Below are 15,480 nucleotides of genomic sequence, written 5' to 3' on the forward strand. Positions count from 1 at the left end.
ATTCATTCCATCCATCCCCTTCCCCGCTTGGTATCTAGATAATATTTGTTCTCTACATCTGTGTCTCTATTTCCGCTTTGCAAACAAGTTCATCTGTATAATTTTTCCGGATTCTACACATAAGTGATATTATATGATACTTGTTTTTTCCTTTCTGATTTCATTCGGTATGACAATCTTTAGGTCTATCCCTGTCTCTGCAAATGGAACAACTGTCATTCCTTTTCATGGCTGAGTAATACTCCACTGTATATATGTACTGAATCTTCTTTATCCATTCCTCTGTTGATGGACATTTAGGTTGCTTCCATGACCTGGCTATTGTAAATAGTGCTGCAACGAACACCGGGGTGCATTCATTGGATACATTTTTTTTAAGAAGCCTGTGGTCAGGGTCCAAACAACAACAGCAGAAAAACTCAAAGGATCAACTCTTGATTCCTTACTCTTCAGACAGCATGCAGGTTGAGGGAAACTAAACATTTGCAATGTGTTGGATCCACATTTTATGATCTATCCTTTGTGCAGGAGTGCCGGTATATGTGGGGGGTGGGTGCCAAACCAGCCTTTCAGACCCTCTGCACAAACCACACAGAACCCTAGTGCCTGAGAATGAAAATGCGATGAGATCAGCAAAGATAAGTTCGGCAATTAGAAAAGCCTCTGGGGGAGTAAGAGGGGGAATCATTGGCAGGACAGGAGAGGGCAGAAGTAGCCCCCAGACACCTCCAGGCTGTGGAAACACCTCTCCTTTGAGTCGCCTGATGTTCACTCTGTCTTTGTAAATCCTAAGGGAAAGGAAACAGCGTGCCAGCTGCCAGCTTTCTCCACTATCACGAGCTTCATCTACTCATTTATCTCCATTAGTATAAGGGGTCTCCCAAGACTCAATGGAACAAACTAGCTCCCCGAGATGGTTGGTGCTTTTCAAATGCATCTCCACAGGCTGATAATCCTGAGATTTTGGTTAAAATTAAGTATTGCCCTGCTAAGAAATAAACTCATTGTGTAGACTTTGTGTGTGTGGCAAAATGCACATAATATAAAATTTACCATTTTAATAACCAACAAAGACCTACTGTATAGCACAGGGAACTCTGCTCAACGTTATACGGCAGCCTGGATGGGGACGGAAGTTTCAGGGAGCATGGATGCATGTGTATGTATGGCTGAGTCCCTCCACTATTCACCTGAAACTATCACAACATTGTTAACTGGCTGTACCCCAATACAAAATAAAAAGTTTAAACATGAGATTTACCTTTTTAACCATTATTAATATACAGTCCTACAGCATTAATTACTATTCACACTGTACTGCCAAGGATGCATCACAAGAACTTTTTCATCTTCCCCTGCTGAAATTCTGTGCCCTTCAGGCAGTTAACTCTCCCATTCTATTTTCCCAGCTCCTGACAACTTCCCTTTTACTTTCCGTTCCTCTGAAGTTGATGACTCTAGGTACCTCGTATAAACGGAATCATGTGATATTTGTCCTTTTGTGACTGATTTATTTCACTTAGCATATGTCTTCAAGGTTCATCCATGTTATAGCATGTATAAGAAATTCCCTTCCTTTTTAAGGATGAATAACTGTGTCGACTTTTAAGTGAAGATATTACAGTCTCAGTTGATGGCCTCATATTTTGAGTCTTGCTATAAAACTCCACACTTAACGAGGCCTTAAAACCTGAACTATTTCATTAGTATATAACTTACAACTAGTTGAAAGTGTTACTGAGCATATTTATTTTAGCTGGTGAAATGCAATAAATATATAGATTTTTTTCATGAAAACTATCTTCACACAGTGAGTTGGAAACTAGTTATTGACACCCCTGCAGAGAAATAGTATTATTTGATTAGCACTTCTGGTTGTAGAGACATTCAGGAAGGTCACATTCTATGGTTTCTGGTATGTGAGTGCTAAGGCATTTAAACAGAGGTCTACAGATAATTCAGGTACCCCAAGGATGCTCACTGAAATAACTGGATCAAAAACCAAATGGCTGATTTCTTATCCAATGTCCTTCCTGATTTTCTCTAATTAATCACCCTTGATAAAAAGTTGTTTTAAACTCACATTATAACCTACTTATGTGTTTATTAATTTACTGAGTTTATATATTTGCTTAAATATTACAATAAATTTGGCTCTAATCATTAAAGAAATATTACAAGGTACAAAAGAAAGCATAGCATTTCCACAGGAGACATGAAGCTCTTCTGGCCCACGTAAGCCTGAAAAATATTGTCATGTGAGTCTCAACCAAATTTAGTATCTGTGGAGGATGTAATCAATGTTCACCTATTCTGGATGATTTCACAAAGTTTATTTATAACTTAGACTTGTTGAAACAAACACATTCTGCAATGTTATCAAGAGGTAGAACAGGCAGACTAAGCCACTTTTACAAGTATTAATTTTTAAGCTGTGTCTACAGAGACATTATTCCCAATCAGGAGACCCTAACTGTCTCAGTGTCCTTTGCACTATTAGAAGATGAGAAAGAAACTAAAAGGAGAGTGAAAATTTTTTGATGACAGAAGAAAGATAATTTGGACATGATAATAATGAATGAAGACACCAGAAGGAAGAGCTTATAGGATGAGGTGGAGAACAAAAATACTGACCCCTGAAGTCTGTGCTAGAAGTGATTTTTCCTAAGAATTTTGTATATCACGCCTGTCATAAACATTCAGCTTCATTGTGCAATGAAGACAGATGACAAGAATTTATTGTTCCAACAACCAAAAAAAAAAAAAAGTAACTACGTTCTTGGAATTTGGGTTTTTTTTTTTTTGGTTCCAAATGTGCAGTGGAACTCTTGTGCCTCCAAGGGCTGGGGGTAGTAGTTTATGTAACTAATCGGACATCTACATAAATATGAAAAACGGGGCAGGTTCCTCTCTTCTCATCTGTTTTAAAGCCAGAACTTGCTCTCAAGTTAACAGGCGTGCAGACAGGAGAGAGATGAACAGTTTAGCTGTCCTACACTGACTCTCTTACATAAGCTTCTGGGTTATGAGGTTTTCTCCATTTAGTTTCCAAATGGTAGGAGGGAAAAGGCTTGAAGAGTCACTTATTAGGGAAGAAAAATGCTTGGGAAGGTTTTAGGTTGGGAGAGCTTTTACAGATCAGAGGATGGTGGGAGACGTGAAGAAAACACTAAAGAAAGACTGGTGGGGAAATACCCTGAGGAAAGACTAAGAGCATTAGACGGAGAGTTGACAATGGCCGGGGTGGGGGAAAAAAAACATTAACTTCCTCAAAGACAGGGGACAAGTGAACAGCCAATAACACAGGAATTTTGACATTGAAAAAGAAAAAAAAAAAAAGATGCTGGGGATACGGAGTATCTCAACAGCAAATTAGGTAGTGACGTCACATTCTGAGAAAGTGTGGAGATAAAATGGGTGGGACTTGGGTCTTGGAAAGGTTGGCCTAGTCCAAATAAGGAATGCAAGGGGGAACTAGACAGATGAATGAAAAAGATGACCAAGCAGCCTAGGGCTCCACCTAAGGGTAAGCTAGATTCATAGTGGGGCATAAGAAGGCTGTGTTGGGAGTGTGTACTTGAAATCTCAGAGATGGGGCAACTCCAAGTGGTGATTATATCTAAGTTGGTATTCTGTGAACACCAAGAGAGACCATAACAGGTGAGCAGATCAACAAGTCCAAGTCCAAGCTGTCAGTGCCACCTACTGGCTTATGGAAGCCAAAGAGGAGGCAAACCAGATACAGAGTATAATTTAAAATGTTCACAGTAACAACTGAATAACCCTTGCTTGACCTAGCCATGCATCATCTGTAATTACAAAGGAGATTCTGGGTATAGAAAAGGGATAACTCTCAGAACCAGCTAAGTAGCATTCAATTTAGCAGAGCAAGGTGTGTTTAGTTTAAAATCCTACCCTAGCATTGACTCTGATATATCATGGAGGTTAAGGGAGATGGATACTAGGAGCTGGGAGACCCACATCACTGCGTCAGTTCCTACAGGCATGGGTGCCAAGGCAAAGGGATGGTCATTGTGTCTACGTCTAGCAGAGTCTAGCATATGCCCTTGCTTCTCTGTTTAAGACTTTAGCCTAGACTGTCCGAGAAGTCAAAGGCATGTGGCCAGCATTTGTATTGTAACTTTCTCTTTACAAATCATTCTACCCAAAAATCTTTGCAAACCCAAGAAAAGAGCCTTTTAAAATTTGCATATCTAAATCTCACCGAGCACCTGGCACACAGATGTTCAAAAAATACCCATGGAATAAATGAGTGAGCTGTGTTCTCCATGATCCTACCTTTCTCTAGAATACACTTTCTTTGGGTTTAGGAGTCTCTGTGACTGTCTCCCATTCCTGTTGCACTCAGCACACATCTTTTGAAAGACACATAGCTGTCACCTAACTCTGTAAACACAGATCATTTTCATTGGCCATGTAGGCATGATCTGCTTCTTCCTACCTGGTCCACCCTGGGTCCTCCTCTGCTCTTTACCTTGCTGATGCCTGGACTGAAAATCACACTGCTCAACTGACTGTGCCTCCTTCAGCAAAAATGGAAGAGATTTCAGCAAGGGCAATAACAAAGAGGTGAAATGGGGGAGCCTGAGTAAATAAAAAGAAGGCTCCAGAAATACAATGCCTGTATTGTAACCACCACTCCTACTAGACAGAAATCCCAGCTTTTTTCTGCCTCCGGATGCTGATTACCAAAAGTACAACTAGTCCATTCTAACACCTTTGTGTGAATTAGTAACAGGTGCTCCCTACAGAGGCAGAGGCTGCCCACACCAGAGTGCCTGGCTTGGTGCAATGAACCTGGGGGGAAGGGTGGTTTTCCACCTCAACCAGATGATTTGGGCTTTTAGCGCAGTGAACAATGTACATCTGCATTCTTTGCCCCCTCTGGTTCCTCACTCTTTAGGGGCTAGGACTTCTGGGAGTCACTCCTGGGCTAAGAACCACAGTCCCATTTTAAAAATTATACTTTTCTGGTCCACGTTGCATCCTGGCAAGGAAGAAAAGAATCCAAGATATGCAGGGTGGGCCACTGTTAGATGCCTGTTCTGCTCTGAGTATATACTCTTCCCCATTAATTAACAAAACCAATAGACTTAGTCTCCAGGAAAGGTTTTTTCTGCTATGTAAAGGCAAATTCTAGTTGCCTCTTCATTTTCAGTTCTGGGGTTTAGTGCTAGCAAGTGGAAGATTTATGTAGGTAAGGTCTGCCTTACCCAACTCTGCCAGTTCAGTAAAGCTATGGGGAAAGGCAGAGGGGTGGATTCACTCCACTCCTCGTCAGTAAACAAGTTTCCAGGGCTTTTTGCAAGGCAACTACAATAAATCAGGCCATGAACCTCGGAGTTTGAGTAAGACCATTTGACTTAGCCAGGGGCAAATCTTGTCCCATCCCTCTTCTGGCTGGATGGATCTCAAACTGACAACATTCAACAGGCTTACAGGGCTGTGAAAGTTGGAAGTGAGGTAGAGGGGCAAGTGAAGGTAGTGACTTGACTGAAATCTGAAACTATATTTCCTGGGTGTAATCAGTTTCCAAATCATACAAAGTGGGTCTTTGGATCTGACTGAGACATTTTCCCACATTTTTTTTTTTTCTTTTTAAGACAATGACAATGTAGTGTGAATAAAGGGTTGAATTCAATGAATGGAGATCCATTATTGGATTATCACCAGCAATAAGGCTGGTTTCAGCCCAGGTGGGATGCATGAGACAAGTGCTCGGGCCTGGTGCACTGGGAAGACCCAGAGGAATCAGGTGGAGAGGGAGGTGGGAGGGGGGATCAGGATGGGGAATACATGTAACTCCATGGCTGATTCATGTCAATGTATGACAAAACCCACTGAAATGTTGTGAAGTAATTAGCCTCCAACTAATAAAAATAAATGAAAAAAAAATAAAAAAATAAGTACACGTACCAATTAAAAAAATAAGGCTGGTTTCTCTCCACTGCCTTTGCCATGTGAAAAAATTTTTTAATGTCCCCAAGTGTGTGAAACTTTTATGGAACATTCATGTGGGAAGGACTCATATGGGTTTTTCCTTGGGAAAGATGAACTTCTCTGGCTATCTCCTTATTGTTACTCTCTCAGGGTGAGATGCAACTCACATCTGTCCAATGTCAGCCAAGATTCAATTGGCATTTCTGACTAGTAATCACAACCAACCCCTCACCCTGGAGCAGTGGGACAAGATCTGGGCAGGTCATGCCTGTGGCTTGACCTCAACCAGGATTATACCTGGGGCCTCTGTGGGCCAGGAGCCCTCAGGTTTTAACAGGAAAGTTAGTAGGAACTCAGTAATGGGGTCCTGTGGGACCCCCCACCCCAGCCTCTTCCTACTTGTATAACACATATAACACTTAGATAACACATCTATAACACATGTTGACTAGATTCAGAATTATGTCACTGCCTCGTAACTTTCTGACGTTCTAACTTCTGGGACCCTTGGGAGAGTAATAGTTTTAACTATAAAGGAAATCAACTCTGAATATTCATTGGAAGGACTGGTGCTGAAGTTGAAGCTCCAATACTTTGGCCACCTGATGCGAAGAGCTGACTCATTGGGAAAGATCGTGATGCTGGGAAAGACTGAAGGCAGGAGGAGAAGGGGACAAGAGGGGATGAGATGGTTGGATGGCATCACTGACTCAATGGACATAAGTTTGAGCAAACTCTGGGAGATAGTGAAGGACAGGGAGGCCTGGCGTGCTGCAGTTCACAGGGTTGCAAAGCGTCAGACACGACTTAGCGACTGAACGACAACAACATGAGGTCAGGATTTAGGACTGGTTGCTGAGCCACTCGAGGTCTCTTCTCTCTGAACTGTCTCCACTGTTTTTTTCACAGCCACAGAGGGATCTGGCTGCTCTCGTGTAGAAATCAGATAAACAACTAGATTTTGTTCCCCAGGAGAGTACGTCGACGAGCACGGCCACTGCCAGACCTGCGAAGCCTCGTGTGCCCAGTGCCGAGGACCGACCCGGGAAGACTGCACAGGCTGCCCTCTAACAAGGTGAGGGGCCTCTCTCAGGATCTCCTGGGGCCGCAGCTCATGGAAGGCAGGATGGAGAGAAGAGGTGCTCACCCCTGGAGGGACCCCTTGGGCATACAAAAAAAAAGAATCACATTCCTTCCCCTGACATAGAAAACCACTGTGGTCTGGCCACAGCTCACTTCTTTTGCATCCTCTTGCCATCGTACCCCATAACCACCATAAGAATAGGTTCCCTGGACACTAGATAAGCCTTCTCATCAATGAAGGCCGTAGTGGCTTTGATACCCAGAATCTCATCCCTTTCTGCACACCCATCCTTCAACCATCATCTCCATCTGCTGAATCTACTCACATTTCTAGAGTCAATTCAAGGGTGAACTGTTCTATGAAAGCATTTGTTACCTCTTTCCAATAGAATTAACCTCACCTTTATGTCCCCTATACTCTGTACAAACTTCCATAAGTGCACTTGTGACTGACATTTTAAGACACTGATTCACAAATCTATTTGTTAGACTGTAAGTCCATTAAAATACTCATCTTTGTATCTCCATTATCTATCACAATCCTAAGAAAATAGTAGCCACTCAGTCAATGTTTGATAACTGAACAAATGAGGAAATAGCAAATCTCTGAATGGGACGAGCATCTTTGCTAATCACTGAGAATCTCTAGTGAAGAGAGCTGGGAGCACACTGTATTTTTTAATCAATACTCCTCTATTAATAATTCTAGTATTTAATATTTGTTGGTCTCATCACTGCTCTGATAAATGCAAAGGAAGCACGATCTCTCCCAAGATCAATAAAATGAGGCTGCTCCAGTGGCAAGTAAATCTCTAGCATGGACATCCCCTCTGCCATGCACAAGAGTTATTTCATCTAATTCTTTATCTGGACTCTAATACCTTGAGCAGGAACTGTTGTGTATTTGTCTCTCTATTCTCTAGTGATCAGCACACAGTAATATATCAATAAATATATGTTTTACCAAACCTAATAAAGTATATAATTAACATCATGAGCCTGGCTCTCCAAAGAGCTCCCTCAGAAAGAAGAAAAGAAAAAGGGAGGGAGGGAGGAAGGGAAAGAGAAATGAGGAAAAAAGAAAGGAAGAAATAAAGGAGAGAAGGAGGAAAAGAAGGAAACAAAAGAAGTGTCTTACTAGGAATTCTTAATGCTGTGATAACATTTTCTAAGTGTCTCTTTAAGATACCTATACCTCTTGAATTTGTGTTAAGCCAGCTTCAAGGCATATTATTAGACACAGACACCATTTTGAAAATACATTCTGTTTCTCCTTTAAGTCCTCACCAATCAAACCCTACAGTGTGTTTGAACATCTTTGAAACAAGGAAACTTAGTAGTATTTGTTTAATAAGGCAGCTACCATCACCCAGTGTACACTGCAGATGTCATGACTGTCCCAGGCTCACCAGAAATGAGAAAAAGTTTAACTACCATCAATGGCCATTTTAAAAAATCTAAGCTCATTGGTACAAGAAGATCAGAGGTCTCTTGAGCCCTTTGGATAGTTTGGCTTCAGCAGTCCATGGATTAGCTTTTGAAGATAGAAAAGCAAGTGTGTAGATCTCAGAAACTATTTTGAAAGATAGAGTCATTGACTTGTTTGTTCTCAAAAGGGCAGCAAGGTATTTTCTTTAGGTGTTCTCCAAAGTATTTCCTTGACTGGAATCAGGTCTTTTCAAGACAGTCTTCAGCACATGCTTTATGTCCAGTTCTGAGTTAGGTGCAAGGTCAATGAATTTTTTTTAAATAGGTGACTTGGGGGAGGTGGGTCAAATTCAAGGGCTGATGCACTCAGGGACCAGAACACTGGGACAGCTTTTACACCCTAGGTCTGAAGCAAAACTTGGAGCCTTAGAAGAAAAGAGGCTTGATAGAAACTGGAGCTGGAGGGGACATAACCACTACAGAACCATGCAAGGAGGAACCTGCGTTGTGGCTCCAGAAGGAATAATTACCACAACCTCTCTCCTCCCATCCTCAGATCTCCTGCTGGTGTTTCCTTGTCTGAAACATCTGAATTCCAAAGGGAAACACCGCTTACAAGTGAGGAAAGTGAGCTTGGGAATGCAGTCTCTAGTGGGCACTAGTCTGGCACAGCGGGTCAGAGATGGCAGAAAATGGACATGCGGTAGCAGTAAGGTGCGGCAAACGGGACAAACAGGACTACTGGGCCCTCTGATTTTCTTTCTATTCTTACGCTTTTGGAGAATCTCTAGTACTGACAGAATAAAGGTCATCCCTAAAGGAGTTTTCATTTGGGAAAGAAATGTTAACTTAGAGGTTTTCTTAATATGAGAGAGAAGTAAATCAGTGGGAATGTAGATAAGATTGCTCATGTGCTCATAATCGGTGAGGCTGAAAGATGAGTACCTGGCAGGGGGGGTGGTCTGTTATGTCTTGTTTATTTTACACGTTTAAGTTTTTCCAAAATAAAAATTTTAAAAATAATTTAACTCTGAAGTTGTTTTACAGGAAATTGAAAAGCCCTCTCTTTATCTTCTAGTTTTCCCTTTGGTGGTGGTGGTGGTTAGTCACTTGTTGAGTCCAAATTTTGTGACCCCATGGACCATATACAGCCCACCAGGCTCCTCTGTCCACGGGATCTCCCAGGCAAGAATACTAGACTATGTTGCCATTACATTTTCTACAAACCTTTGGATTTATTTTGCTCCTTTGAGATGATTAAAAACTTGAGGTATAGTCTTTGTCACTGCTATATAACATGTATCAGGTTGGCCAAAATGTTTGTTTGGGTTTTTCCATAACACCTTATGGAAAAATCCGAATGAACTTTCTGGCCAGTTCAATAGCTCTATAATGTCATGGTCCTCACTGCCCAAGATAATTTCCCAACCCAGTCCTGAAGGAATTGCAGAGTCCATGAACTAATTAAAAACATGTAAAAGTTTTCTGACCCACCCTCAAATGTTTTTTTTGATCTGTTTCAAGAATTCGGGGGGGGGGGGAACCTTTTGTCAGATTTCATTCTGTTACAACATTACCAAGAAATTACAGTAAATATTCTTGTGATGGTTTTAGTTAGGCAAACCAACAGTCAACAGAGAGGTCCAGCTAACCCTAACTTGTATCTTTTCTGTTTCAGTTCACTTCTCTCTCTCTCTCTCTCTCTCTCTCTCTCTCTCTCTCACCCACACACACACACACACAGGGGCCTCTGGAAAATTTAGTGCCAATGTTGAGAACTTCAGCTCCAGCAGCTCTTCAAGCACTTGGTTTTACCACCTTCTTCCTTTCCATGAGGCTTGTTGGACTCAGAATAGTTCGCTGCTAATGAAAAGGCCAAAAGCATGTGTGACCTGGGGACAGAAGGGCTTCCCCAGTACAATGAGCTTGCTTGGGTGTCTCAGAAATCCACAAACTGGATGACTGGTGTCCCAGAGATGGCTGGAGTTGGCTTTAAAGAACATTTTCATCAGCCCCATGAAGCCCAGACTAAGATAATCTCTTCTCCTCCACTAGGGGAGATCTGTTAGTATCTGTGGGAATCTGTCACTTGAGATGGGACTTTTCTTCAAGTTCCTTAACAATTTTTCTTAAGGAAGTTGGGGTGGTGGGTGGAGTTTGCAGGAAACGATGTAATTCAGTCCTTCACTCAAGCACAACTAGTTTCCTTATCATTAAATCTTTATAAAGAATCATGTTCTTACAAAAACTGAGTATGTCACTTGTGCTTTCTTCAAGGTAGGGACAGAGGGAGGTGGCTTAAAGCACAATTATTTGCTTCAATTCAGTCCAGTTGCTCAGTCATGTCCGACTCTTCGTGACCCCATGAATCGCAGCACGCCAGGCCTCCCTGTCCATCACCAACTCCCAGAGTTTACTCAAACTCATGCCCATTGAGTCAGTGATGCCATCCAACCATCTCATCCTCTGTCGTCCCCTTCTCCTCCTGCCCCCAATCCCTCCCAGCATCAGGGTCTTTTCCAATGAGTCAGCTCTTCACATCAGGTGGCCAAAGTACTGGCATTTCAGCTTCAGCATCAGTCCCTCCAATGAACACCCAGGACTGATCTCCTTTAGGATGAACTGGTTTGATCTCCTTGCAGTCCAAGGGACTCTCAAGAGTCTTCTCCAACACCACAGTTCAAAAGCATCAATTCTTTGGTGCTCAGCTTTCTTCATAGTCCAACTCTCACATCCATACATGACTACTGGAAAAACCATAGCCTTGACTAGACGGACCTTTGTTGACAAAGTAATGTCTCTGCATTTGAATATGCTGTCTACGTTGGTCATAACTTTCCCTCCAAGGAGTAAGCGTCTTTTAATTTCATGGCTGCAGTCACCATCTGCAGTGATTTTGGAGCCCAACAAAATAAAGTCTGACACTGTTTCCCCATCTATTTCCCATGAAGTGATGCTGAGTACTGTCTTAAACTCAGGCTCTCAAGTAAACACAGACAGCCCTTCCCCTACATAAACATGGCAGCACTGCAGCCTCTGCTTCACTGCCACACCCACCCAAGTTTCTGAATGGTTTTAAAAGGTTCCAACCATTGACGGTATTAGATCACTCTCTCAAGAGAAATAATTGCCCCCCAAACCAAGCTGCCATCTCTTCCCACAAAGAATAAAATGGTGATGTACTTTCCATCTTTTTCTCAATTTAGCAAGAAAGTGAACCTTCACAAATAAACATGCCCCATTCTCCTTCTTAGTGAAGAACAGAGTAGTTCACTTGTTTAAAAACCTCAGAAAGCTCTTACAGAGTTTTTTCATAAAGGGAGGTTTTTGTCATGTTTCTTTTTTTTTTTTTAACTAGCCACATCCAAATTATTCCTTGACAAATCCTCTAGACCAGAGCCAGGGTGGGGTCAGGACTTCCCAGCTATAGCATTAGTGCCATCAGCTGAAGGTCGGGCCTAAGAGCTCAGTCTTCCCATTACAGGTGGTGGTGCAGGAGATCTGTTCTGACATGGACAGCCAGATGTGTGTGCGTGTCTTTTTTGGGGGCTCCACACATTGCAGTAGGCCAAAAGTATTATTCACTCCATTGTGCTGGGGAGGGTGACCAGAACTTGAGGGGCTGAAGATCCAAGAACAAGGCAGCCTTCTTGTGTGGTTGGCCTGAATTCCATTCTGTTTCCAACCAGATGCAAATGACACAGACTTTCAGGGATGAGGTGGAAGACTGCAAGCAACACATACTCAGGATGCCTTGTCCCCACCCCAGTCTCCTCCAAACCCAGGATTGAAATGCCAGTCCTCCATTTAGGGCTGATTCTAGCTATAGAAATAGAAGAAGTTTGACAAACCAATGCCACCCCAGGAACGAGTTGTGACATTGTTCTGGGTGGAGAGGAAGAAATCCTCACAGTGTTTGCAGGCCTTCAGCTCTCCCAGACGTGGATACCAGCATCACGCCCTCCGGGGGAGCATGTATGCGCTAATACTCAAGTTACCCTCACGACTGACACCCTAACTATTGCTCTAAGGAAGATCTCTGAGACGCTGGTTTGTACCACCTGTATGACTTAGGTAGGCGTCATTTAGCAAGCTCCACAGTAACCTAGACCACCGCTAAGAAGTTTTCAAAGTAAATTCCCTAGGCCAGCACCATGAAGACGATCCAAGAACTTGTCAAAAATGCAGATTCTTGGCTCTCTCCCCCAAGGACAGACTGAATCTGAAACCCTGGAGTTGGAGCTCCCCAGTTCACTTCATCCATTCACATTACTCATCTGACTTGCACTTAGACATTGTGTATTTTTTTTCTGAGCAAAATTCTTGGATGCAATTTACTTCATCACATGGGGTTACTTTGCAAGGGAAAGAAGAAAGAAAACTTGGAAAATATTAACCATGACATTATGATATATATATTGCATGTATATAAAACCAAAGGTTTTAGAAGCCCTCATACTAACTTATCTGTGGTGCCCTTATAGGTAATGGCAAACACGGTCTGAAAATAGAGACTGTGGTACCCTATACACCAGGAAACACTTGCAAAAATGACACTCAAAATCAGAGTTCATCAATTACTTGCCATATATGTAGGTCAATTTTATAAGTAGCACTTAAACTACAGGATAGTGCTTCTTCAAGAGCCCTTGGACTTGACATTTCCTTGCAAAGTGTGGGCACACTGATAATGAAAGAAAGATACTTTCTCCAAAGCCTCTGGGTTCAAAGACCACTAATGTGCCTTTAAAGTTCAAAGACCCCATCTGAGTGTTGACTGGGTTTGGCTGGAGCCTACAGTGTGGGTTTAATCTCCAGGGCACTGGTTAATTTGTTTGAAACAAGAATCAAGATTACATCTACAGCCGGTTCCTGGCATGCCTGCTGTTGGGTCCAAATCTTTGGCCAAGGATGGGTACGTGACTAATTTTCCCCATGTTCTAAGATGATCAGTCCCAGGCATCACCCTTGTTTCTGGAACAATGAAACCAAGTCTGTGCAGCAAAACACAAACACCACATGTTCTAATACTTAATGCCGCCCTTACAAACTAAAAGTCTGCTTGCCTCTAGGATTTTTGATGATGGCCGCTGTGTTTTCAACTGTTCCTTGGGCAAATTTGAATTCAGGAACCAGTGTCATCCATGTCACTTCACCTGCCAAGAATGCCAAGGAGATGGGCCTTTCAACTGCACCTCCTGTGGAGTAGGTGAGGGAATCTGGTTGCTCATTTCTTCCCCTTACTTCAACTTGCTCTCCCACTGGACATTACTTTGTTTGACTCAGAAGCCTCATCTCTGGGGAAGAGGCGGGTGAGATTAGACAGCTGTTCATTAAAGAGTATGTACAGCCTTGGAGTTTCTGCTTATTGTCAGAACATAAGTTCACACTGCTAGAGACACAGACCTACTTCCCCTGAGGAGGTGAGAGAGAAGCTAAGAGATGTTTTTCCAGAGAAGGAGAAAGTAAGGGCATGCAAACATGATGACAGGCATGAGCTAGACAGCAAAGCTAAGCTTCACTGAGGTGAAAGTGAAAAGCTAGGAAATTAAGACAGACACATTCAGTCTTCAGGAGAAACAGCCTAAGAGGTGCTGTGTCAGGGTTCCCTCGGCCCTGAGTGATGCCACTTAGAAGCTGTCAGAGCCCTGTGGGATCACAGAGTAATCTTTTCCAAACACAAATATGACCTTTTGTGTCCCAGACCTTCACAATTCTCAAGTTTCTGCTGTCATTAAACTATATTCTATGATCACTCTGGTCCTCTGCAGTTTGCCCTTGACTGCTCTCTAGCCTCCCTACATAAGCCTGTCTCCAAATTTGACTTCATGAGGGACTGATTTATACTTTATATAATTAAATTTACTTATCTTTAATTGAAGGATAATTGCTTTACAATATTGTGTTGGCTTCTGCCCAACATCAATATAAATCAGCCATAGGTATATCTATGTCCCCTCCCTCCTTGAACCTCCCTCCCAACTTCTTCCCCATCCCACCCCTGTAGGCTGTTACAGAGCTCTGGTTTGAGTTCCCCAAGTCATATAACAAATTCACACTGCCTATCTATTTTACATATGGTAATGAATATGTTTCCATGTTACTCTCTCCATTCATTCCACTCTCTCCTTCCTCCCACTCCCCATATCCATAAGTCTGTTCTCTATGTCTGTGTCTCCACTGTGGTCCTGCAAATAGGTTCAGGGACTGATTTATATTTTATTTGCCCTACACTTTAAAAATCTGAATGAAATTGGGAAATTACAAAAAGAAATTTAAAAATTGGGAAATTAAAAAATATTTTTTTTAATTTTTTAAAAATTAAAAATTTATTGTATTATCACACAGTAAATGATAGCATGATACTCACATTCAAGTTAACAATCTAACAAACAGGTTTGTCCTCATGTATTATTATTAAAAAATGAAACTGGGAAATTAAAAAAATTAAAAAATCAGGGACTGGTTTATATTTTATTTGCCCTACACTTAAAAAATTTGAACGAAATTGGGAAATTAAAAAAATTTTTTTGTTTTGCATATAGGGTTGTCGTTACCATCTTTCTAAATTCCATATATATGTGTTAGTATGCTGTAATGTTCTTTATCTTTCTGGCTTACTTCACTCTGTATAATGGCTCCAGTTTCATCCATCTCATTAGAACTGGTTCAAATGAATTCTTTTTAACAGCTGAGTAATATTCCATGGTGTATATGTACCACAGCTTCCTTATCCATTCATCTGCTGATGGACATCTAGGTTGCTTCCATGCCCTGGCTATTACCCTATATGCAAAACAGAAAAAGAGACACAGAAGTACAGAACAGACTTTTGAACTCTGTGGGAGAAGGTGAGGGTGGGATGTTTCGAAAGAACAGCATGTATATTATCTATGGTGAAACAGATCACCAGCCCAGGTGGGATGCATGAGACAAGTGCTCGGGCCTGGTGCACTGGGAAGACCCAGAGGAATCGGGTGGAGAGGGAGGTGGGAGGGGGGGTCGAGA

The 15,480-nt window shown here is 42.0% G+C and overlaps 1 protein-coding gene across 2 annotated transcripts in view; it reads left to right on the forward strand.

Moving 5' to 3' along the window:
* Positions 1-15,480, forward strand: part of PCSK5 (proprotein convertase subtilisin/kexin type 5) — a 495,662-nt gene that overhangs the window by 386,807 nt on the left and 93,375 nt on the right. For both annotated transcript variants that reach the window (XM_043891234.1, XM_043891235.1), the window contains exons 21-22: positions 6,934-7,036; positions 13,545-13,681. In XM_043891234.1, the coding sequence (XP_043747169.1) occupies positions 6,934-7,036; positions 13,545-13,681 (240 nt within the window). The remainder of the gene's footprint in view (positions 1-6,933; positions 7,037-13,544; positions 13,682-15,480) is intronic.

Source organism: Cervus elaphus, chromosome 29 (genome assembly GCF_910594005.1).
Source record: "Cervus elaphus chromosome 29, mCerEla1.1, whole genome shotgun sequence".
Taxonomy (NCBI): Eukaryota; Metazoa; Chordata; class Mammalia; order Artiodactyla; family Cervidae; genus Cervus; species Cervus elaphus.